This window comes from Panthera uncia, chromosome D1 (assembly GCF_023721935.1).
Source record: "Panthera uncia isolate 11264 chromosome D1, Puncia_PCG_1.0, whole genome shotgun sequence".
In the NCBI taxonomy this organism is placed as follows: domain Eukaryota; kingdom Metazoa; phylum Chordata; class Mammalia; order Carnivora; family Felidae; genus Panthera; species Panthera uncia.
In genome coordinates, this window is record NC_064808.1 from 40,930,057 (window position 1) to 40,956,850 (window position 26,794).

The 26,794-nt window shown below is 34.8% G+C and overlaps 1 protein-coding gene across 20 annotated transcripts in view; it reads left to right on the top strand.

The window, feature by feature from the left end:
- Positions 1-26,794, top strand: part of SOX6 (SRY-box transcription factor 6) — a 687,546-nt gene that overhangs the window by 356,757 nt on the left and 303,995 nt on the right. For all 20 annotated transcript variants that reach the window (XM_049617879.1, XM_049617886.1, XM_049617897.1 and 17 more), the window contains one exon: positions 123-330. In XM_049617879.1, coding sequence (XP_049473836.1) covers positions 123-330 — 208 coding nt within the window. The remainder of the gene's footprint in view (positions 1-122; positions 331-26,794) is intronic.

The window sequence follows — 26,794 nt, forward strand, 5'->3', positions numbered from 1 at the left end:
GGCTTAATATATTATTTGTTCATCTAAGCCTCATATGCTGTCATTCTGAGTTTGGGATTTTTCTCCAACGATATGCAGAGAAACAAATGTTCTAACGGTTTTATTTTATTTTGTTTTTCTAGGAGTCAGAGAATAATAAGTTATGTTCCCTATATTCCTTCCGAAATACCTCTACCTCACCACATAAGCCTGACGAAGGGAGTCGGGACCGCGAGATAATGACCAGTGTTACTTTTGGAACCCCAGAACGCCGCAAAGGAAGCCTTGCCGATGTGGTGGACACACTGAAACAGAAGAAGCTTGAGGAAATGACTCGGACTGAACAAGAGGGTATGTGTGGACTTAACTGTTGGGCTTTATTCTTTTAAAGATTCCAGGCCTTTTAAAAAATGAGTGGGATTTCAAGGGCCAAAGCAGTGCGTAATTGGCACTAGCTAGGAAAAAGTTATTCAGAGGTTACCATGGTGATGGCAGATTGTGATCCATTGAAAGTATTAAGCAGATAGCTCCATTTTCCTAAACTTTGTGCATTTTATTTGGTTCTTATGATAACAAATTAAGGTTTTAAACTAACTGCAAGCCTTACCCTTGAAAAAGATGTAGTATGGGAACTTTTGCAGCTGCAACTTAATTTTTCATTTCTCTCCTTCACTTCCTTTTAATGGATAGTGTTTTATTATGAAAAGACCAACTGTTTAAAAAGAAAAAACAAACAAACAAAAAACTAATTTATTTCTCATTTTTATAAATATTACAAATTTATAAATATTATTCTTTCACCTTCAAATGTTGTAGAATTGAGAATTGAGGTTTCTAATATTGTGAAAGCTAAATGCTCAAGGGAGAAGTGCTGTGACACATGACATCTGTTGCAGCGTCCCACATCTCATCTACCTTCTCCACTCTTGAGAGAGTCCACTTAGGTTCATGTAGGTCCTAAAAAACAAATGAAAAAAGACTCTATCATAATATTGTTAAATTGAATAAATCAAGCCTAAGTGACTGCTATACTTATGTGTGTCCTTTCATTCTTTATGTATAGATTTTAGACTTTGAAATGTAGGGCAGTTAATGGTTCTGTATTTATTGCTAACATCATAAGTTAAATTTAGACTTCTGTGACACTATCAAGAAATGGGGATATAAGGGAATTTTTCATATAACTTAATTTTATTCCTCTAACGGCTTAAAAGTTTAAAAGTTTCTTTTTTTAAAAATTTTTTTTTAACGTTTATTTATTTTTGAGACAGAGAGAGACAGAGCATGAACAGGGGAGGGGCAGAGAGAGAGGGAGACACAGAATCTGAAACAGGCTCCAGGCTCTGAGCTGTCAGCACAGAGCCCGACGCGGGGCTCGAACTCACGGACTGTTAGATCATGACCTGAGCTGAAGTCAGACGCTTAACCGACCAAGCCACCCAGGCGCCCCAAAGCTTAAAAGTTTCAAATTAATTTTTGTGGATGTGTCCATCACATCAACACAAAAGGAGTTTCTAAAATGTGTTACATGCTTACCTAATTTACCAACCAGATTATATGGCACAAATGTAAATGCTTTTTGATGACTCAGGATCATGATGCAATAGACTATGGACTCCAATCTAACAATTAGGTGACCCTGCATTAATTCTTCAGTCTCCCTGAGCCACAAAATGTAAAATTTGGGATGGTACTAATACTTGACTTGGAAACTCAAAAATTTTGAGAATTAACTATAATAATGAATATAGAAGTCTCTTATGAACAGCAAACTACATAAACTTGGGGTATTGTGATGATTGTCATATTATAAATGTCAATTATTTTATCATGCTATAATGTAATGATGCCCCTAGAGATCACTGAGATAATTAGGACTGTTTGGCCTTATGGTTATTTCTCTGTAATTATGAGACTTTGGAATGCTTGTGTCTGCTTGATACAGATATTTTTTTCGGTGCATGCGTGTGTGTGTGTGTGTGTGTGTGTGTTGGTTTCTCCTTTTTCAGTAATAGGTTTCAGGCTGTTACTTTTTGCTTTGTTGTGAAAAATTTCTAATTTCTTTCATTTTTCATTTATAAATTATGAAAATATATGATCATGACCGCTGGACCATGTGTAAAATATACATATATATATATCTGGGTGAGTTGCTTAGAGATTCTGGGTAATATACATGATTTTTAGTGCATGGGCTTCTCCCTGCTCAGACACTTTATTTTCCCCTACTTGGCTATGTTCTAGAATGATTGAGGCTGTCAGATCAATAATGTCTGATTGAGATTGCTAGATTACTTTTAATTATGATTTACCAAGAAGATGGTTTTAGTTCCATAAGAAAGAGGGTTTCAAGATACTTTAGAGAAGTCTTTAATGTAAAAATAAAGAAATTGATTTGTGATGATTTTTTTTGGTGTGGGCTCCTGGAGAATTTAAAATAATTTTTATCTTGCAAGTCATGGTTAGTTTTCCGTTCTTCCTCCTTATTACTGTGTGTCGAAGGTTTGATACAAGAGAGGCATTTGCAAGATGAGACCTCTCATTTAAGAGTACTTTATCACTCACTATATTCCTACTATCAAAGAATATTTTTATGTGCTTTACTGAAATTTGTTTTCAGTATGTAAACTATATACACTTTAGGCATCAGAAACCAGGCATTTTTTAGTGTGTATTAATGTGTATATTAAATATAAATATGAAGTGATAAAAGTAGGTTCTTCAAACTTACACATTCTACAAATCTGGAAGGAATGCTGAATATAATGTATGAAAGAAACAAAGCTCAAAAGGTTTTGACAAACCGAAAATGTGAACTTAAAACTGACCCATCAAGATAAAATTTAATAGATCTTCTTGTCAAGTCCAGAGAGTATGACCAAAACTCCTACTGGACAAATAATTACTGAAGGAAATTCAAGTAGCAGACATAAGAATTTTTTAAAAAGCTTATGAGGTTTAGGTGGCAGAAAGTGCACTGGGGTCCAAGTGATGAATATTGCCCAAAATTTGCCAATGCTGCCTCAGTCAGCATTACTAGAATTACTAGTATGAATTTTGAATGCTAGTATGTAGCATTCAAAAAGTGGTAGTCCCATTGAACTCCCTGCTCAATAGAATGCATCTGAATTATTGTGTCGGGTTGAGAATTACCACACTTTAAGAGGGACTGGAAAGCATTGGGATATTCTCAGAGGAGAACAGGTGACATGGTAACAGACATACAATTATATAATAAGAGGGATGGTTGAAGGAACTAGTATTATTAATCCCAGAGAAAATAGATCAAGGATGACAGGATGGTTGTCTTTAAAGATTAAAGTCATGTGGAGGAAGAATTGGGTTCATTCTATGTAGCTCCATAGCGATAGAATGAAGATCGGTGACAAGAAGTTGCAAGGAACCAGATTATCATTTATAACAAGATTAATTGTCTAACAGTTGTACCTGTCCATGTATGGAAGATAATAAATTGCCCTTGGAGGCTTGTGGCAATCTTAATTGCCATTTTAATAGGGCTAGGGGACAGGAGATTGGTCTTTTCCTAATGCTAAGGCTCTATGAATTTTTATGAAAAACAATATGCTTATACAATATTTTATAGTTCATCATATATATGTATTTATAGTTCTAATCAAGAACTACATAGTATCATGATTACTTTTATGTAAGTTTTCTTTTTATTTTACAAGGTGCTGTATTAGAACTGAGGAATTCTTATCTGTTTACTTTTTTTTTTTTTTTTTTTTGCCTTGGATTCCTTTGGTAGTCTGGTGAAGCCTACAGGTTATTTTTTAGTTTAAATAGATAAAGTAAAATACACGGGATTACAAAGAAAATGAATTATATTAAAATATTAAATAATTTTATAATTTTGTGATATGGTAAAGTGCTACTTTACTAATGTATTAAACAACAAGATCTAATGGAGGGACTCAAAATATCAAAATTTTAAAGTAGTGATAAACATAAAAGACATTTTGAGATATTGTTAACAAGTTCAGTGCGATCTAAAAATACATTATAATTCTATCAGTTACAGTATCACTACCAATATTTTATGGCTTGCTGCCTGCATCCACAATTTGAGGAAGTGCAAATTTTCAATTAGAGGTTAGTGAAAAAGAATTTTTTTCCAACCAGGTTCACCATCCAAGGTCCCTGAATTCTGTAGAAATGAGAAAAGAGGAAGGAGTGCATATGGGAGAGTTATTAGGAGATAGAATTGTTAGGAGTTGACATTTAAATGAGGAGACCAAGGGAGAGGAATGGTTCAAATGTTGCTCAGGGTTTTTAAAACTTTGTGTGAATAGGAGGGTGTTAATACAATTAATAAAAAAAAAAAAATAGAGGAACATGTTTTGGAGATGGGAGCCATGAAGATTTCTATTTTTTGAGTTTGTTTCCTAATTTAATGACCTGCTTGGAGCAGTAGTACAGAATAGTATAACAGAATTTCTGATTCTATGACAGCTGTATTTCAGGTCTAAGGAGGTGTAATAGCTCCAACATTTGCCTGGCTTTGACCCTTTAAAGCCCCATGTCCCTCTCCTTATGTGGGACAGCTCTTATCCCATGGGACATAGCAGAGCTTTCAAAAGAGCTTACTCACCTCTCTCTCACCTCTATTTCCTGGTTTGAAGGCCATACCTCATGAATGACAAGCCTGTGTGATTGACATAATAAATGACTTTTCCTGAGTCATTCTTGTCCTGGAGAATGTTTTGACTCTATCAGGCTAAAAGCCTTCCCCCTCACTTCCCCTCCTATACCGGAACTGATCTATTAAAAGTTCATTTATTATGGTCTATTTTAAAACAATATCTACATGATAAAACAAAACTCTTCACATAGCATTAGGAAAGTTATTCTCTTACAGGCAGATCCTTTCATCAGCCAAATAATTGTCCAGTGTTTTATCTGCCATCCCTCAAGAAATGCCTTCTTCAGAGCAATGATTTGACTGGATTGCTGAAACAGTGATGAACAAAGGTGTTCTGTCTGAAGTGCCTCTTCTGAAAGTGAGATTTGTGGGAAAATAGACAAGGTTTCTGTTTTTTTGTAAATGTAACCTTGATTTTTTGGTCATAGGTACGTAGGAAGATAGATGATAGGTAGGTAGATAGATAGATAGATAGATAGATACATGGATAGATGGATAGAATGAATACAGAATCTACCTTTTAAAATACTGTTGATATTGGTGGGTAGAGTATGCAGAAAGACTTTGATTATAGGTTGAGGTTAAAATGCTTCCAAGATAAAAATCCTTCAGCTGTGATTAAATGATGAATTTTAGTTATCCTTGTATCACCCATCGTGTTGCCAATGTTGCTGGGCTCTAACATAAGCGACAGTTGTCAGAAAATGAATACTTTAAAAAGGACTTCTATATCTAAATACATATATTTAATCAGAGAGTCCTTTGGCTTCTGAAAATAAGTTGTCTAATGAGAATTTCATTTGAGCAGCTGCGACTGAGGAGGTCAACAGGCATTGCCTAGGAGAATATGGCCCAGCTGGTTAAATCTGGTTGTTGTCGTGATTTAAATGGTCAAGTGCTGCTTGTAATCCAGGACCGTCTGTTTGTAAAGGGAAGAGTGAGTGCTTCAGCATAATGTACAGCTGTTTTAATCTCTCTTTAATAATAGTGCTTCAGCCACTATCATGTCTTGTGTATCATACTACTAAGTATATGATCCTAGGCTGGGTAAACCGGTTTGGGTCAGGTTCTGGAGGCATGTGAGCTTGGAGAGAAAGGGATACAATGATATAAACCTTAACTCTCTGACAAAATAAAATCTTCTTTCCGCCTTTTTGGCTCTTTTAAAAGACGTATTCTTTAGGTAATAATTATTGTGATCAAAAAGGAGTGATATAGTTTGTAGCTAGATAGAAACATTTGAATGAGTGAACTCTCTTTGATAGAGGCTGTAAACTTAATGGAAAGTATGCCGGATCGGTACAGTTGTATAGAATATACGTTGGACAGAAATTAGAGTATTTGTCCAGTGCAATTGTGTGCCACAGGCTATCATGATGGAGAAAGTATGTGGTTTCATTTGACTGTGTGTGTGGAGAAAGGGCAGGAGCATTTGAGCTTTGGATTCCTGGTGGGATAGGCTTTCCAATGGATTATGCAGCTGTTACCCTGCACAAGAATGAACACGTGTTTATATGTATATCTGACAGATTATTATCATTATTCACATCTCTAAACAATAATTTGGATTTTTACATATATTTTTACTGAATTATATTTAGTTAGGATATATGTTGGTATGTATTGCTTATCTGATTGCTGTTGCTGTACTAAAGAGGGAATGTGGTGTAGTTTCAGCAATGGGGAAACTCAGTTTGGAAAATCATGTTTCTGAGTGAGCTAGATCTGTGTTTGACCATAAATTCTATTATTTAGAGGGACCATAGAGTCTACTGATTGAGAATGTGGGCTCTGGAGCTAGACTGCCTATGTTTGAAATTCAGCTCAGCATTTACCAGGGGGATGACATAGGGCACCTACCTCTCTGTGCCTCACTTTTCTCAATCAGAAATTGGACATAATTATAGTGCTGTCATAGGATCAGGATTTAGTTAATTCAACTAAAGCATTTAGAGCATTACCAGCATATAGTAAGTGTTCAATAAATGTAACCAACGTTACTTTCTAGCTGTATGACCTTGAACAAATGACTTAGTCCTTTTGTGCTTCAGTTCCCTCATCTGTAAAACTAGATGAATGGTACCTACTTTGCAGGGTTGTGTGAGGATTTCACACATTAAATAGATAAAACACATACCTTCTATAATTGTAATTATTACTACTGTTGCTATTGTTATTATTGGAAGAAACATTTTTGAGGGAAATATTACAGGAATCTCTCTCTCTCTTTTTTTTTTTTTTGGCCACAGACAGAATCATAGGAAATGTCCCATGGTGTTAGGGGATTTAGCATTTGGCAGCAATGACGTTCCTGTTTTTCTGGAAGAGCAATTCAGTTTAACTCTCCTTTCAGGCTTTTTGGAAAGGCTGATAGTAAAATTTCCCCACTGGAAGCCAATCTTCCCTGCTGAGAAATATGCGGAATATGATGTTGTCAGTGAGAGAGGTTGGTAGAGCCTTGGATGAGGTTTTCAGATAGTACCCAGTTAAGAGCAATGTGTTTTTGTTAGAGAAAAAAATCTATTAAAAGCTCATGCTAAAAAAAAAGTTTAACTTTCATACCATGCTAGAGCATCAAAAGAATTTTTTAAGACAAAATTTATGGATGTTAGGTTTGCCACTGTTGTGATTGAAGGGTTATATTGGTGAAGCATTTGGAATTCGAGATCCAGACCCTTCTTTATATTTCTCATTCATGGGGGTAATAGGAAAGGCTTTGGATTTTGCATAAGAAACACATTAAATATTCATTACAAATGCCCCCAGAATTATTATTTCAAATAAGTTGGAAATTTCAAGTCATTTCAATGCTGAAGTTCCCCAACACCACTCATAATCTAAGTGAAGAAGCAATCAGGTATTCAGAGCAATGCTGATGCAACTTCATTTCATTTTTTCTTCTTTTTAAAACACTGCATCTTTCCTTCTTATGATATTTGTGTCCTCGCTCCTGTTTTAAAGAGTTTGTAGCATATTCATAGCAAATGCAATTAGTACAGATAGTTTAAATAAACATACTTTCTGAAAGTATTTTCCAATTAGGGATTACAATGTGCTAGAACTACTGGTGTTTGAATTATGAAAATCATTATGTTTGGTTTGTTTTTGTGTTAAGTATATTTGCTTCTAATACTCTGGAAACTGGACATCCTCTCATATAACTTTATAAAGGATATAATCAGCCTGAATCCGGTGAGCCCCAGGCGTTCTGGACAAATCTTGGTTATTTTAATTTGCTCTTGTTTTACAACTCCCATTTACAGTGTTGGCAATATACTAGTTGGTTGAATCTTTTTCTTAACTTCATTTTGTGTGCCTGTACCTTGAAAAGATACTTCATATTTGTTGGTCCATTTCTATTTCTGCAGATTTAAACGTTCTTTTCTTAAAGCTCTTTCTCGAAGAATGTTAAGAACAGATACAGGCAATTGCTTTTGACTTTTTCTCCTACTTTCCTGGGAAGCAAGAAGGTGCTCTCCTGGTATTTTGTTGTTTAGAAAAAGGATGCAGCTTTCTGATGGTTTATTAAATAAGCCATATTCTTACATGGTTTTTGAACCTGTAGAGTTTGAATGATCATTGTCATTTCACATTTCTTTCATTGAAAATTAATTAGATTGACTTATTCAGGATTTATTTTGGGATTCTTAAAAGTAATAGGAGGGGTGGTTTTTAGATTCAAATTCTTTTACTTTTATAATATGTATATAAAATGCAAAGAAAAATGAATATAAAAGGAAATGGTAAATTTAAACATGTATTTATTATGTGATATGTGATACATAGTATAGGACATACAAAAAAAATGCCTGTGAATTCATCATCTAACTTAACATAAATTAGTAACACTACTGAATCTACCTGTTTTGTTCACCTGTCCAATCTCTGTTTTCTACCTAGATGTAACTATTGCCAGAACTTTGTGTTTATCATTTCCCCTTTTGTTTTAAAACAGTTTTATGTGTCCCAAAATATTGTTGTTTAGCTTTGTTTTAGGACTTTGTAAAAATGGTACTATACCATAACCTTCTATGTCTTGTTTTTTATACTCATAATTATATTTTAAGCTCAATGTTGCTGTATACAGCTCACACAATTTTGCTGTGTCTGGTTCATTTTCATTTTCATATAATATTCCATGTGTTGTTCCCTAGAATGATAGTCAGGAGTATAGTCTCCTGTCTACTGTCTCTGGACATTTGGATGCTATCATTTTCTGCTAGTACAAACAATGATGCTGTGAACATTCTTGCACCTGTCTTCTGCTGCACATGTGCATGAGTTATTCCCAGGAGTGGAGTTGCTGTTGACCAATTTTTGTATTCTTTTTCCATTCTGTTGGAAAACGTTACAGAAAGAAGTTGGGGCTACAGTGTGTGTGTGTGTGTGTGTGTGTGTGTGTGTGTGTGTGTGTATTATAATCCTTGAAAGCTTTAACTTAACTGCCTATACCTTTTGGTTCCACGTTCCTCAAAATGTCTAGTACAGGTTTCTTTTTATCATTGAGCTTTTCAGAAGTTCACAAGAGCCTTTGATGGACCCTTCACTGCAATTTTCCTTTTTCTTTTGTTGTATCTTAATAGAATATCTTCAACATTTCTTTCAACTGTGAGCACAAGTGTATTGTCATTCTGTCACTGAACTATGATTACTAGATTTGTTAGGGAACACTGTTTTCCCATTTTGACTCCTTATTGACGTTTCCAGTTTGGTGTGGTATTTGAATTAAAGAAATTCCTGATCTGTAACCATCTCAGCTTCACAATCACTTTTTTTCTTCAATGCCTACTTCAAATTCAAGATTTGACTAGCAAATCTGTTGATTATCGCCACTATTCTATCTAGCCATTAATATTGAAATAGTTTTCTAGCCAGTTGATTTATTACCTGGAAGTCTTTACCTTTTCCTTAGAATACTTAATTTGAGAATCCATTGATGTACTGGCCTGGATTTGGTACATGTTCTTGTCCTGACTCTGGTAACTTACTAGGGTAGTACCTAATAATTAATTAATTTGTTAATTGATTTATCTTAGCAAACATTTCTTAATTCAGAAATTATGGACATTAGTCTATCATTAAAAGCCACATTCTAAAACTCTGTGCTGCTTTGATTTTCTTTTAGAATTTGTATCTCAATTTCAGCACTATCAGTGATTTTCTTTTTCAAACTATTTTCAGGCTAAAAGTCATCCAGATCAATCTTGTGACTCATCTTTCTTTTATTATGCTTGAAATTGTCCTTTTTTATTCCCAGTCTCTTTTTTCTGATGTGATAATCTTCATGAATATAGCAATAAAAAGTACCATCCAATTTTGGTGTGTGAAGAGTCACTGTCCAATGAAGTACTTACAGACAAAACCATGGATAATTGGCTCAGAAAGTGCCGTATATGGTTTGAGAGATTGGCAAACAGAAGGTAGTATTGGTAGGATACCATGATCCAGAAGAAGGTAAAGGTAAATAATTCTGCCTTTGGTCTGGGCCTTCAAGGGAATTTATAGCCATAATTATTAACCATATAAGGCTATGGTTTAATGCTGAATAACTGTGACACCTAGACCTATCATAGCTTTCTTAATTTATGTTTTGAGGGCTTAAGTATAACTCAGGAGCCATCACTGAGAGACCAGACAACTTCCACAATGAAGTCATAATATACAGACCATCCGATAGCATTGGGAGTGCAGAAGTTAGAGGCCTGTGGGCATCCCTAATTGCTTTCAGATAATGAATTGAAAATGTGTAAATACAAATAAATGGTTAGATAAAAATTGAAGGTATAATGAAACTATGAAAAATAACTATGAAAAATGTGACAAAGTATTGAATTATTTGCAACAAAAACCATGCGGCAGCAACAACAGCAGCAGAATCACTATGCTAATGTATGACTTGTGAATGAAGGCACCCTAGAGTTAATGGGCATTCTTTAGAGTAGCTAACGAACTGTGTACACTGGGGTCCATTCCACTCCAGAATGCAGCTGTAATTTGTTTAATTGGAACTTTTTAGCAGACATATCAGAAATACCTCTTATCTTTAATTTTTTGCTTGTGTCATAGATGGGAGAGATGGAGAATTTAAAATTATTGCATAAGCAACATGTTATTTTGGAGCTATCCCTCTTTGTTTTCAGGTAGAAGAAAGAGACTGGGGGAAATTGCATCATGTACCTAATGTACAAAGTCCAAAAAATTATCCTTTGATATTTTTGATAGTATTTTGATTTTACCACCTATAGTGATTCAGTGTCATTTTGGGATACAGAGGACAGCAATAAGTTAATGTTGTTTGTTTATAAATATTATTGACTCAAATCTCATGTGTACAAAAGGCTTATGTATTAATTTTATTTTTTCATTATTTTTATTTAACCTTTAAACCCCCATTCTGACTAATAGCAGAAAGTCTGATCTCACTTCCAAGTAAACTTCCAGTTACTTTAGAATTTAACTTCAGTTGGTTAGAATTATGCCCCCTTTACTTCTTCATGATAGTCAGAGGGTTTAGGCATTTTACTAGCATTGGAGCATTGGTATCAGGTCAATGGTCATTAATCTCTATTATGCTTAGAATAAAATTCATTGCTTAAGATCCAAAACACTGTACTCTGGCTTTCAAGGCTCATTTTATGTTATTTTACCTTTTTCTTAGGCCATTCCAGCTATATTGGTCTGGTCTGTTTGTTTGTTTGTTTTTCCCTCAAGCATGTCTTAGTCCCTTTGTACTTGATTTTCCATGTATCTAGAATGATTTTCCTTGAGATCCATGTATGTTGCCTCCTTCTTGTCATTCAGATCTCAGCTTAATTACCATTTCTTCAGGGAAGCCTTACTTAACCTTTAAATCTTAAATAGACCCGCGTTACTCTTTACTATATTGCTCTGTTCAATTTTCACCTTAGCATTTTTCACTACCTAATACCCTCTTGTTTATTTGTCTTCCTTATTGTCTCTCTCACTCTGCTAAAGGGGGAAAGTCAGTGACAGCAGAGACCCTCTCTGATTTGTCCACTGCTGTACTCCCAGTGCCTGATAGTGACCGGAACACAAGATCCTTATTAAATGTTTGTTGATTGAATAAATGAGTGAAGGTTGTTAAATGATCTGAAGTCATGACTCTTGTTCTTACCTTGCTTTTCTTGTGTCTTCTTTCTTTCTACACTCAGGCCTCTCTTAACCATACCTTTGTCTTTTATAATATTACAAGTCAATATAGGAAATCAAAGGAATTTCCCTTTTTGTGGCCTTTTTCTTCCCTATATTGGTGCACATTTACTATTTAAAAGTCAGCTGCCAATGGGAATGTAATTCCAGATGTGATTCCATTTTCTGTTATCCACTAGATTAGACATACATTTCCTAACTATTCTGAAACTACAACCTTTAAGTTCTCATCTCACAATAACTGTATGCAGGACTAGAACCCTTTCCATGAAGTTACACAAGTGAATACATAATTATTTCAAACTATGATGAAAACTGAGAGTCACTGTCTTTCACTCTGGCTATTCCACTCTTTACTTGCTGTCAGTAATAGCTTCAGAGGTCAGGGGTGTTCTTGGTACCCAATGGGGACTAGCTTTGATTATTTTTTTTCTAGCTTAAAATTCTTTTTCTAACAGTAATATATATTATCTCCCACATCTGCTGTGCTTTTTCCTTTTGCTTTGATGTGACGATAACATGGACATTCCTTAGTCACATTAGAGCCACTACCCATCATTAGAATTTGATTCATGGGGGTCCATTTGTAATCTTTCTCTACTGAACATTTTGATTAAGAAACTTGAAGATGTAACAGTCTCATGACAAGCTTTCTTATCTAGCAAGTCAGCCCTGTGTTGAAGTTGAATTAGTTATTTTGTCCAGCATACTTCATGCTCAGCCATTATCCCTCCTACCCAGAATAACCTTCCATCTCTCCTCTGCTTATCTAAATTTGCCATCTGCCTATTTTATGATATACTAAACCAGATCACATCTAGTCTTCTGCTAACTACTTTAGCCCTCATAACTTTCTACTTCTCTAAGATCTATGGAACCAAAAAGAAATCAAACTCATGGAAATCGCAAGTAGAAAAGTGGTTTCAGGTTCTAGGGGGTGGGAGAAATAGAGAGAGATTGGTAAAAGTACACAAACTTTCAGTTATAAGATGAATGTTTTGAAGATATAATGTATAATATGGTGGCTATCTTTAATAACACTGTATTGTATAATTGAAATTTGCTTAAATTAGTAAATCTTAGCAGAGTAGAACTTAAATGTTCTTATGCCTCTCCCTGCCAAAATAGTAAATAGGTGAGATGATGAATGGGGGAATCCTTCCAAATATATACATATATCAAATCATCATGTTGTGTACTTTATATGTCCTACAATTGTATTTGTCAATTATGCCTCAATAAAGCTGGAAAAAACTGAATATCACTCCATTTATCAATAAATTATACCTTTAATTATATTGCTTGCTGTTTTTTAGAATGAGATATTTATTGCAATCATTATAGGTTAACATGTAGTTGTAAGAAATAATACCAAGAGATCCAGTATACACTTGGCCTCTTTTCCCCCAGTGGTAACATTTTGTAAAACTATCATACGATATCACATCCAAGTTATTGCCATTGATACAGTCCACTGATTTCACTCCTATTCCTCCAGTTTTAATTCTACTCAGTTGTGTTTGGATGTGTGTATATTAAATTCTACACAATTTTATCACCTGTAAATTACATATATAGGTTCACGTGTCTACCACCACAATCAAGATAATTGAGTAGCTCCAACACCACCAGGATTCCTTCTGTTCCTTTTTTATAACCACATGCACCTACTTCCACTCTTTACACTTCTCACGCTCTATCCCAATTCCCTGGCAACCACTAGTATGTTCTTCAGTTCTAACTTTTGTCATTTCAAGGATGTTATATAAATGAAATCACACAGTATGTGCATTTTTGCAATTAGCTTTTTTAAAGTTCAGAATAATTCCCTGGAGATTCACCCATGCTGTTGCATATATCAGTAGTTCATAATATTTTTTATTGCTGAACAGTATCCAATGATATGTGTCATGTGTATCTATCACAGTTTGTTTAACCAGTCACCAGTTGAAAGGCATAAATTCACAATTCAGTTTTTGGCTATTACAAATAAAGTTGCTGCAACATAAAGTTGTATGAACATAAGTTTTCAATTCTCTGGAATTCATGCCCAGGAGTACAGTTGCTGGGTTGTATGGTAATTGGTGTTTAGTTCTATAAGAAACTGCTGGTTATTTCAGAATAGCTTTACCATTTTACACTTACACCAGCGATGACCTAGTTTACATTCCCACCAGTGATCTAGTTTCTCTGCGTCTTTGCCAGAATTTGGTTTTGTTATGTTTATTTTAGCCCTCCTGATAGTGTGTAGTAATATCTCAATGTGGCTTTATGTTGTATTTCTCTTATGGCTAATGATGTTGAACATCATTTTATGTGCTTGTTCACCATCTGTTTATCTATCCTCTTTGGTGAAATGTCTATTCATGTCTTTTTGTAAATTTTTTAATTGCATAGTTTTTTACTGTTGAGTTAGGAGAGCTCTTTATTACTATAGATACTAGTCCTGTGTTGGATATGTGGTTTGCAAATATTTTCTCCCAGTCTGTAGTTTGCCTTTTCATCCTTTTTACATAGGCTTTCACAGAACAGAAGTTGACACATTTGAGGAGGTACAGTTGAGCAGTTTTTCATTTTATGGATCATGGTGTCAAGCCTAATAACACTTGGCCTACCCCTATATTCTAAACATTTTTCTAAAATACTTATAGTTTTACATTTTACTTTTAAGCCTATAATCTATTTAGAGTCAAGTTTTGTATTAGGTGTGAGATTTAGGTCACATTTTCTATTTTCTTTTTTTTTTTTTTAATTTCAGAGAGAGAGAGAGGCAGAAAGAGGGAGAGAAAGAATCTTAAGCAGGCTCCTTGCCCACTACAGAGCCCAATGTGGAGCTCGATCCCATGACCATGAGATCACAACCTGAGCTGAAATCAAGAATTGGACACTTAACCAACTGAGCCACTCAGGTGCCCTTAAGGTCACATTTTTAGATAAGGTGTGAAGTTTAGGTTTCATTTTGAGTGAGCGAGATCATAAGATACAAGATCGATACATAAAAATCAATCACAATTTTATATATTAGCAATGGACATATGAAAACTGAAGTTAAAAACACAATACTATTTAGAGTTGCTGAAAATAAAATGAAGAGTTTAGGTATACACCTAAGGTATGTGCAGGATCTGATAAATGACAAAATGCTGACAAAAGAAATCAAAGAAAACCTAAATAAATGGCAACATATACAATGTCATGGGTTGGAAGACTCAACATGGTAAAGATGTCAGTTCTTCCCCAAATAACGTATATATTTAATGAAATTTCTATCAAAATTCCAGTAAGACTTTCATGTGCATAGACAAGCTTATTCCAAAATTTATATAGAAAGGGCAGGTCCTAGAATACCTGAGATAATCTTGACAAAGAAGAATAAGATGTGGGGAATCACTCTACCCAATATCAAGGCCTAAAGTATAGTTACAACAATCAAAACAATGTGGTTTGGGCAGAAAAATAGACACATTGGTCAATGGAACATAATACAGAACACACACAACTGCAAAAATGTGCTCAATTGATTCATGACAAAGATGAAAGTGTTAGTTTCTGTTTATCAATTTTGTCTCACTTGAAGATTTTAATTTCCTTGAGGACACAGACCATATCTTTGAGTCTATCTTCACAATGCCTAGTATAGTTCTTAGTATATAATACACGTATAATATTTAAAAATCCGTTGATTTATAAAAGGTTTCAGAAAGATGAATACTACTGTGATTCAAGGGAGATAAATAGATTCAATTTTTAGGAGGTGCCTCTTTATTTAAACTAAACAAACAAATACACATTTAAATACATACATATATATGCTCATTATTTCCATAAGCATTTATTAAGCTCTTTCATCTGGTAGTATAGTAGGCCTCAGGTGGGGAGAGGTAAAAGTGGAGAAAGAGAAGGAAGAACAGAACATGAATGCAGAGATGAATAAATACTGTTTTTTTTTTTTTTTTTTAGTAACTCATAGCAAGGAAACATACACACATAGAGTACTTATATTAGAATAAGTGCTATAGTAGAAGTTGTTATAAAATGCTGTGGGAGTACAAAAGAGGGCTGTCATTTTATCTAGGAGATCTAGGAAGGGTTTTATATACATTTGAGGTGGATTTTGATGAATTGTAAGGTATTCATAGTGGCCAAGAGATATAATAGAATCCCAGATAGAATAGCATTGTATAAAGTTTCAATGGTATGAATAAACCCATGAGTTTGGTGAATTCAGAGGTTCAGTGTGGCTGGGCAGGAGATATGACTGAAAAAATAGATTGAAGCCATTCTAGAGTTTGAATTTTATCTTTTGGGTAGTAGGGAGCATCTGAGAAGTTTAAGTAAGAGGACACATAATATAATTGGACACATTTCTTATAAAAGAAACTTGTGGCATTTTGACTATCATTTGGAAAGAGGCAAGGCCAAATGAAGGAATATTTGCTACTAGGCCATTTTAATGGACTACATATGTACTAATAAGAGTCTAAACAATTAAGGCAGTCGCAGAGGGTAGAGCTGAGGAATCAGCTTTTAGGTATATATTTGAAGTTGCTTATCAGATGTAGGGTATGAGGTTGGGGAGAAAGACAAAGAAGATTGAAGTAACTTAGCAGAGAGATGAGGTGATGAGGCTATTAAGATGGTGAATATAGATAGATGAGAAAGTTTAGGGAGAAGGTTTGAGTTTAGACATACTGAGTCTGAACGTTCTGTGGAAGTAGATACATCAAGTAGGCAGATGTAAGACTGACTATCCTGGAAATTAGGAGACAGGAGTACCCTTTAGCTGCCCTGCCTTTTTATTTGTTTTTTTTTTATTTTTTTTTTTTAATTTTTTTTTCAACATTTTTTATTTATTTTTGGGACAGAGAGAGACAGAGCATGAATGGGGGAGGGGCAGAGAGAGAGGGAGACACAGAATCGGAAACAGGCTCCAGGCTCCGAGCCATCAGCCCAGAGCCTGACGTGGGGCTCGAACTCACGGACCGCGAGATCGTGACCTGGCTGAAGTGGGACGCTTAACCGACTGCGCCACCCAGGCGCCCCTGCCCTGCCTTTTTAAAGTGAAGAATAATTAACATACACTCTTATATTAGTTTCAGGTATACAATATAATGATTCAACAATTCTATACATTACTCAGTGCTCATCAAGATAAGTGTGTTCTTAATCTCCTTAATCTATTTTATCCTTCCTTCTACCACCTCCCCTCTTGCAACCACCAGTTTATTCTTTGTATTTAAGAGTTGTGGGGTTTTTTTTTAATCTCTTTTTTCTTTTTGTTTGTTTATTTCTTAAATCCCACATCTGAGTGAAATAATGTGGCATTTTTCTTTCTCTGCCTTAATTCACTTAGCATTATACTCTAGGTTCCTCCATTGTTACAAATGGCAAGATCTTATTCTTTTTTGTGGCTGAGTAATATTCCATTATATATATATATATGTATGTGAAATAATTATATGTGTATATAAAATAATTATATATATGTATATATATCACTTCTTTATCCATTAATCTATGAATGGACATTTGGATAACTTTCATATTTTTGCTATTGTAAATGATGCTGCAGTAAATATAGGGGTACACATATCTTTTTGAATTACTATTTTTGTATTCTTTGGGTAATACCCAGCAGTGGAATTACTGGATCAAATAGTAATTCTAGTTTTAATTTTTTGAGGAACCTCCATACTGTTTCTCACAGTGGCTGCACCAACTACTTTCCCACCAACGGTGAATGAAGATTCCTTTTTCTCCACATCCTCACCAACACTTGTTATTTCTTATTATTTTTTATTTTAACCATTCTGACAGGTGTAAGGTGGTATCTCATTGTAGTTTTGGTTTGCATTTCTCTGGTTGTTAGTGATATTGAGAATCATTTCATGTGTCTATTGGCCACCTACGTGTCCTCTTTGGAAAAATGTCTGTTCAGGTCCTTTGCCCATTTCTTAATTGGATTAATTGGGTTTCTTTGGTGTTGAGTTCTATAAGTTCTTTATATATTTTAGATATTAACCCCTTAGTGGATATATCATTTGCAAACATCTCCCATTCAGTAGGTTGCCTTTCTGTTTTGTTGATGCTTTCCTTTGCTGTGCAAAATCTTTTTTATTTTGGTATAGTCCCAATAGTTTAATTTTGCTTTTGTTTCCCTTGTCTGAGGAGGCATATCTAGAAAAATGTTTCTACAACCAATGTCAAAGAAATGAAAAGCATCCTAATTGGTAAGGAAGAAGTGAAACTTTTACTATTTGTAGATGATATGATACTATATATAGAAAACCCTAAAAACTCCATGAAAAACTATTAGAACTGATTAAGTGAATTTAGTAAAATCATAGGATACAAAATTAATGTATAGAAATCTGTTGCATTTCTACACACTAATAATGAAGTAGCAGAAAGAGAAATTAAGAAAATAACCTCCTTTACAGTGGCACCAAAAATAGTCAAATACCTAACATTAAACTTAACCAAGGAAGTGAAAGGTCTATACTCTGAAACTATAAAACACTGATGAAAGGAATTCAACAAGGCACACAACAAGTGGAAAGATACTCCATGCTCATGAATTGGAAGAACCAATATCGTTAAAATGTTCACCACCCAAAGCAACCTGTAGATTTAATGCAACCCCTATCAAAATACCAACATTTTTCACAGAACTAGAACAAATAATACCAAAATTTTTACGGAACTACAAAAGACCCCTAATAGCCAAAGCAATTTTGAGAAAGAAGAACAAAGTTGGAGGTATCACACTCCCAGATTTCAAGATATACTACAAAGCTGTAGTAAGCAAAACAGTATGGTACAGGCATAAAAATAGACACATAGATCAATGGAACAGAATAGAGAGCCCAGAAATAAACCCTCACTTATATGATCAATTAGTCTATGATGAAGGAAGCAAAAATATACAGTGGGGAAAAGGCAGTCTCTTCAACAAATGGCATTGGGAAAACTGGACAGTTACATGCAGAAGAATGAAAGTGGACAACTTTCTTACACCGTACACAAAAATAAAACTCCTAAATGTGATACCTGAAGCCATGAAACTCCTAGAAGAACTCATTGCGATTAGTCATTGTAGCTTTTAGGTGGCATCAAATTTGTTCCACATGTGAAAGCTCTGTGATCTGTCATTCTGTTCTTCTAAAAGGAGAGAAGCAACAATAGGTCAATACAGGTCATGTGTGTCTTATCTGTTCAGGTAAACTCAATTTTATAGGCCAGTGGTTCACATTGTCAGTAGCATTGACATCACCTTGGAACTTGTTAGAAATGCAGATTCTTGGGCTCACCCCTTCCCTACTGAATCAGAAAGTCTGGGATGGGGCCCAGAAACCCATGTTTTAACAAGCTCACCAGGTATTTCTGATGAACACCGAAGATTGAAACTATGATATTGGAGCTATACCATATTATATTGTAGAATATCATACTGTGCCGTAGCTTAAGCCATATGATACTCTGAAATCATCTTCTAACTGGGAAACATATTTTCAGCCATCTTCATGATCAATAATTGTCTTTAAAAGGGTAAAAATAGGGGCGCCTGGGTGGCTCAGTCGGTTAAGCGGCCGACTTTGGCTCAGGTCACAGTCTCACGATCCGTGAGTTTGAGCCCCGCGTCGGGCTCTGTGCTGACAGCTCAGAGCCTGGAGCCCGTTTCAGATTCTGTGTCTCCCTCTCTCTCTGCCCCTCCCCTGTTCATGCTCTGTCTCTCTCTGTCTCAAAAATAAATAAATGTTAAAAAAAAAAATTTAAAAAAAAGGGTAAAAATAATGGATAAACTGATCAAGAAGTAGGATGAAAGGGGTGCCTGAGTGCCTCAGTCAGTTAAGTGTCCGACTCTTCATGTTGGCTCAGGTCATGATCTCATGGGTTCTTGAGATCTAGTCCCTCTTCGGGCTCTGTGCTTGGGATTCTCTGTCTCCCTCTGCCCTTCCCCTGCTCCTGCATGCTCACTCACTCTCTCTTGAAATAATAAATAAACTTTAAAAGAAGTAGGATAAAAGTACAGCCTACTGGCAATATTATGTCCGGTTGTATAGATATTGCTTTCTCATTCATTGTATTGCTCCTTCTTTAAATCTTATTTCATATAAGTCTGTATCTCTGAGAGGTAGAAAATGAAATTGGTGTGATATCATGAAGAAAAATGGAATTCAGGACTGCTTTCTCAGTTTAATGACGAGTTCAGGTGATGATGTTAGGGAAGAGAAGCTGATGAGGGAAGAAGAAAGGTTCTTGTGTGGTTTCAAATGTAGTCTTCTGGATTCAGATTTTATTTCAGTTTCTGTACCTAGCATATTATCCCTTATCTGAGGGTACATAACATATATTACTGGGTGATGAACCAAATTCAATACGGGAAACAAAGCCCACAGCGACTGGGCTCTAAGAAGGTTAACATTTAATTGCCAAAGAAAATCTTGTATTCTTGTTAGTCATGGAGATCTAGAAGTGTTGAGGTGGCCTGGGCATAAGTGAATTTCCTAGTTGTTTAGGTGAACAGCCTCAGGTTTCTCTGGTGATGAACTTTAGTTTTTGTTAGCCTCACTTGCTCTGCCATTCCTGCTGTTTTGCAACAGGGCTTAAAAGTGCTTTAAGTGCTTGTGACCGTGGTAATGAATGAAAATGTCTTTCCAGCACTGAGAGGATTGCATTAGACTGAATAGTCACCTCACTTGTAAAAGCACTATTAGAGTGGGGCAGCTGTAAGTAAGGATAACGATTTGTGTCCACTGCTTATTTACTGAAAATTGTCAATGTATTATTTATTGAGAGCTCTCCAGACAGTGCTTGTCAGAATAAAAATGTCAGCTCTGAGCAAAATGTTATAATACATAATAAAAATGCTAGGTATGCATTTTAGGGAGACAACTAATTAGACCTGCTTTTTCTTAAGGAAGGGGTAGTAAAAATGTCTAATATTGTGGATTTCTCCATTTGTATAACTCCTTTCTTTTCCCCCTGCTCAGCTCAATATTTGGTTTAGAAACTTACCATGCCTGAGAAATAATTTGAACAACTTTGTATTGTTGCCATTAGACACCTCAAGTAGTGAGGAGGCTTGCTAAAGGAGAAAGAGCCTGGCTTGTGATCCCACAGTGAGCAGCTGCCCTCACCTCCATGTTTTGTCTGAAATTAGAAGATGTCACTTCCTCCCTGAGCAGTGCTCGTGGAAAACTGCCTCCAGTGTAAACAACATAAAATTATTAAGCTTATTCCTCAGCCGTGCTAATTAACCCCAAACAAATTTCACATTAAGGAAACAGAATTCAATCAATGTAAATGTTATTGCTGTGTATTACTGTAAGCAGTAATATAGTGGCTAAAATAATTAATTATTTTGGATTTTTTTTTAAAGAAAGTATTCTTTTTTATAGTGTTGCAAAATATTTTGTGCATTTTCTTCCCCCTTTCTTCGGCCTTCCCTGGCACAGAATATAAAAGACGCATCTGGTAAAGCATGGGTAATACGCAGTTGTGTTTTTACGGGAAGGGAAAAATGTATTTTGGAGTGCCTCAGGTTTACTTAGTCTAATGTTCTCATTGGCAATACATATGCAGATTTTATCTCCTCCTACCTATTGTAGTTCACTACTCATTGTAGCAATTTCCTATTTTTTTCTTCCTACCAGTCTTAAATAAAAATGCATGTCGTGATGGTGGTGGTGGTGGGAAAGATAAAAAAGGATAGTTACATATAGTCCACTTCTGAGAAAAAAATGGAATGCTATTTTGCTGTATTTCAGGTTTGGGAAAGCAATCACCAATAAAGATTTTTTTCCTTTTTTTTTTTTTTTTATCTGGGCTTATATAGGAAGTCCAATTATCCTCTTCAGGATAATTTTCTTACGTTTTTTTGAAAACAACCAGATTCCTAAATAATTGCTTGTTTGTGCTTGTGATAACTTTGGATAAAATTTATCGTTATCATCATCTTCATCATCCCTGAAGACCTTTAAAGACATGAAGTGCAGAAGCCAGACAACATGTAACTTGATTTTTCATGCAGTAAAATGCATATTTGATTAATATGGAATTATTTATCATTAGAGGTGGCATATTCTGTAGCATATGGAGCACCAATCAAATAGGATTTATATTAAGGTTATTCTGAGATATGATGTATCTTTTAATCAATATATACTAGCAAGTGTTAAATTAACTTTGAAATTTAAAGTAAATTTAACAAAATGGTAACGTAATAAAATAAAATGTTCTTTCCACAGATTCAACACCAACCATTTCTTTGTAATTTTGTCATCATCTAGCAAATGTCAAAACCTCTGTCTTTCTCTACCCCCAATTAGTTCGGTGTCCTATTTCATGGCTACTCTTAATTCCTAACTCTTCTCTATTTAAACTCTATCTTCATCTTGATGGGAGTACTAATATTTTCATCATAACTTAAATACCTAACAAGCAATTTGTTACTGAACATTTACAGTGATGCCAAAACTAATAATGAGAACGTAAGTGTTCCAAGAAGTAGCTGGGGCATGCCACTAAAAAAGTAAAAATTAATAAAAGTGAATTTTTATAATGTAGTTGAGAAGAAATTAAAATTTTATGGAAGGACTATTTTAAGGTAACATCTGAATGTAGCGTTTATTTGATTAGATATTTTGGTTTCAACCGATTTGTTTCAGATGTTTGTTTATATTTTGGGCTATTTCTTTAGCTTCTATAGCCAGAGAGTTATTTTCTTTTTGCTTCCTTGGACATTTGTTTTTACCTTTCCAAACAGAAAACAACTTTAGATTTTATTTATCTGCATACTTAGGAAGTTGATCATGTACCAAAGATTACAAGATACTACATTCAATAATATAAAAATGACATAAAATTTAGACAATGAAGAATTTGTATTGAATATTTCTATACATTTTAGATGTTTATGTCTCTAGGTATATTTAAAGCAAAAGCTTTAAATGATATACATGCGATAGCAAAGAATATAGGATGGTTAAATATGATCACTGGCACTTGGATAGCCCTCTGGCTGTCAAGACACTTAGAAAATATTAAACTGTACAATTTCCATGATTAATATTTCTGGACTTTAAAGTTACACTATAATACCAAACCAAGAAAATGCAATAAAATTCTAAAATAAGGGTCCTAGTTACAAGAACCTGTATTAGTATATTTTCAAATGAGATGCAAAGGGTTTGCATCCAGTACTTTATTCCCTTTAAGACTATAATTGACAAACTGCAGTAATCATGCTTTTATGTGTTTTTCTCCCTCTACTGAATTCATTTAAAAAAACGAAAGTAAAAAAGGTAAAAAGAGACTCCAGAATTTTGAAACCCAGTGGTCCTGAAGTGATGGGAAAATAGCCAAGGTGTCACAGCTAATTTCTGACCCTGTTTTATGAGTTCTGCTGTTCCTTATTCCCCCTGTCAGCCTGGGAATCCCTGAGGCTGTGCAAACTGGCTGAACATCACTCAATCCGAGTTTTATATCCCCTTTTAATAATGTTGAGTCTATTCTGTCCAACTTTGATTCAGACAACCTGCTTGTCTTGAAAAAGTGATATATTTAATCAGTGGCTCTGTCTCCAGCATAGCTCCCACTGCGTGTGACTAGAGCCGAGAGTAGTGCAGTGGTCTGTCACTTCTGTTTGAATGGGTAATGTGGAGCCCATCAGCTGAAAAGACAGGAGCTGGAACTGCTTGTTAGGACACATGATCAAAAGCCACTCTTTGCTTTCTGCCAATCAAACCTCATGTCGCCTTGTGGGGCAGACATTAAATAGATTTTTTTTTTTTCTGTCTTACACTGTGGGCACTTTGCCAGTTTGACATGTGAACTGTTACAAAAGATAGCAGAGTTTCGACCGCTTGCTGACTGCTTTAAAATATTACTGAACACTTGTTGTCAAAATGAAATATTCATAATGCTATATTATGATAAATTCTTTGAAGTATTTTTTGGTGCCTTTATCTTGTAATTTTTGTAGATTTTTTTTCCCTTTTTGCTAGGACAGAAGAAACAATAGACAATTGCTTCTTGGGTGAAAGTAAGGGAGACAAAACCCTATAAACTGATTCAGTTGCAAAGCCAACACAACTGTATGACAAATAGTTTTGAATCATATAATGATTGCTTTGTGAAAATAACATTAGTGAATTAAATGTTATTTTACATTCTCTTTCCTCTGCTTTAAAAATTATTTACTTCTTCTCAGGATAGGCGAGTGGTTTTAGTATTATATGTTAGCCAAACACATGAAAAACTTTATTTTGAAATTTAATTCAGGATCTTATTCCTTCTGCTTATTGAGAAGATGGACAGATTTCCAAATTCTAATACCTTCTCTCATTTGCAACTGTCCTGATGCGTATTTTTTGCTGTGCATTTTCTTTTCATCATCCTTTGAAGTATCTCCCATTATATCACAACTTCATTTTTGTACCCATAGTGACCAAATAATGATGGTGGCATAGACCTAACTTCTAAGCTTTTTAAGAGAAGAATGAGTACCTAAAGTTCTTCTGAGTTAAAAGGCCATCGGATTTGGCATTTGCTATAATTTCCAAACACCCAGGGAACTGTTCTAAAGCTGTGAAATCTTAGTTGGTGCTTTGATATCTCCAAACTTGCCACTTGGTACTTGCTGTTTCTTCTCTAATGATCATTTTAAAAGGAGTTAAACATTTTCACCAAAACATACCATGGCAATCTAGTGGAACTCATTTAAACAGTGAGCTACACATAAACAGCTGCTCCTTCAATAAGCCATTCTTTATAATACCCTTATTACCTTCTAGTGTCTCAAATTCTGATTAGTCAACAGTGCTGATTGCTGCACGGCATTCCGTTGCCCATCTTCCTTCTGCTCAGCTGCTCATGTCTTAGTTGTTATTTGATTACAACACAACTTGTGCATTGTTTCTCCAAGTTGCTCTTCATATTGTGTCTTAAAAACTCTGAATTACCCCGGGGAAACTGGGATGGTGTGAGAGTGACTTTCTTTACACACATTAAAAATATCAGAATAAAGCATGGCAAAAGAAATGCAACTGTGGAACACTCAGATTGGAAAGGATATTTGCGACTTAAAACTCAGCACTTGCGATCATATTATGAAACAGATTAAGTATGTGGTAGTATTTTAAAACGCATTATAGTACTTTACAAATGTAAAGAGTTGTAAAATTGTTATATTATGGTTATTAAATTTCAGCCAGATATAAAGTTCTAGAAGAGGTAATTATGTATGTAGAACTCCACAGGAAGGGCCTAAAGGACCTTCATCTTTGCCCCAGGACTAGATAATTTTAGTCCAATTACTATGCAGCACCAATGATACCCCACTAAATAGGACAAGCATGTTGGTAGTTTAAGTTATGATGAAATAAGTAAGGGTGGGAAAAATCTCTATAATGAAGTTTGAATCTCAGCTATTCCTTTGTTGTGACCCCCTGGAATCTACTCTTGGTGAGTAGGAAATGCTGACACACTAGAAATGCAACCCCAGTAAAGGCCCTAAATCTGTCATTGTGCTCTGGAGTCTGCTCTGAAAATAGCAAAGCTCTTTTGGTAAATTAAAATCGGTGTGAATGGGAACAGATGTTGACACGCTTTACTTTATCTTCAGGGATGCCAGTTAAAGAGGAGAGGGTCAGCAAGGCTAGATGTGGGAAATACAGTGACTGTGCAAACTTGTTCTGTAAAGGGAATTCTGTTTTGTGATATTAGTCAGTAGAATTGTATTTATCTTTGGTAATCCAGGTAAGAATTATGCCCACATTATCTAGAGGAAAAACGAAGGAGATGGTATTTATTTCTGGGAAAGCTATCTCTTTGTGATGTTCCCTTCTGGTTGTGTCTTTCCTTCATCAAACTGCTTTGGCTATAAACTGTCTCGGGCTACTATTAGGTTTTACTTTCCAACATTATTTTGGCGTAGGTTCCTAAAGTATTTGTTGAACGCTAATGCTACCGTAGTCTTTGTACTGATATTTGTCAAAAATAATGAAAATGGTTTATGTTCTAAAAATGTACAATTTATCAAATAGCTTGTATAGTCAATTTAAATAAGTCTCGTGGAAGTTTCAGTCTTGATTTGAAAAAAATAGCATAGGATGAATTTATTTATAAGAACCTTAATAGTTTCTCTCAATTCCTTTTACATTTTAGATTACCTTATAATTTTCTAAATCTACATGAACAATAATGATCAATTTTGTCAGTATTATTCATACCTTTTATTAATTTAACATAGATGAATAAATGTGAATGTTGTGAAGAGTTGATTGGGAATAGATTTTAAATCTGACAGTTAGATTACAGGGTACCTAAGAAAAAATGGCTCTTTCACTAGATACCTAGTAATTTAATTCTTGTTTGAAATTATTATAATTTATTACAGTGTGTGGGTCCTAATGAATGTCTACTATTAAATGAAAAGGAGAAATTGAAATTAAGATTATGAAATTCTTTTAACTCATATCTTAAAATCCTCTTAAACAATTCAGAAGACATTAATAAGCTATGTGGGTTTCTTTCCATATTCTGTAATGGCAAATCAAAACATTTTTTTCAGCATTTAAAGATTCTTAAAAATGCTGAATGCCATTACACCTCAAAGCATACAATCTTAGAATTTTATAAAATGGTAGTAGCCATTATAACAGTATTAAAATTGGCAACTCCATTTAAATATTTATTTGGATTATACATAGACTTTTCTAGCATTCGAGTTTTCCAGAAATAACTATGATTTCTTCGTGTTAAACATTTAATGTAGGACAATTTGAGATTTCATAAAGCTGTAAACTATACCAGATTAACACTTAAAATTTTCCGAATATTAGGGAGACTTTTAAAGTGTGAGTAAAAATTTATAAATAAAATAAAGATGTCCAAATGCCCACAGGCATTCGACGTTGTCACTTACCCCTAGATCTAAGTAAAACCTGTCATGCACACAAAATGAAGATCAGGTCTCTG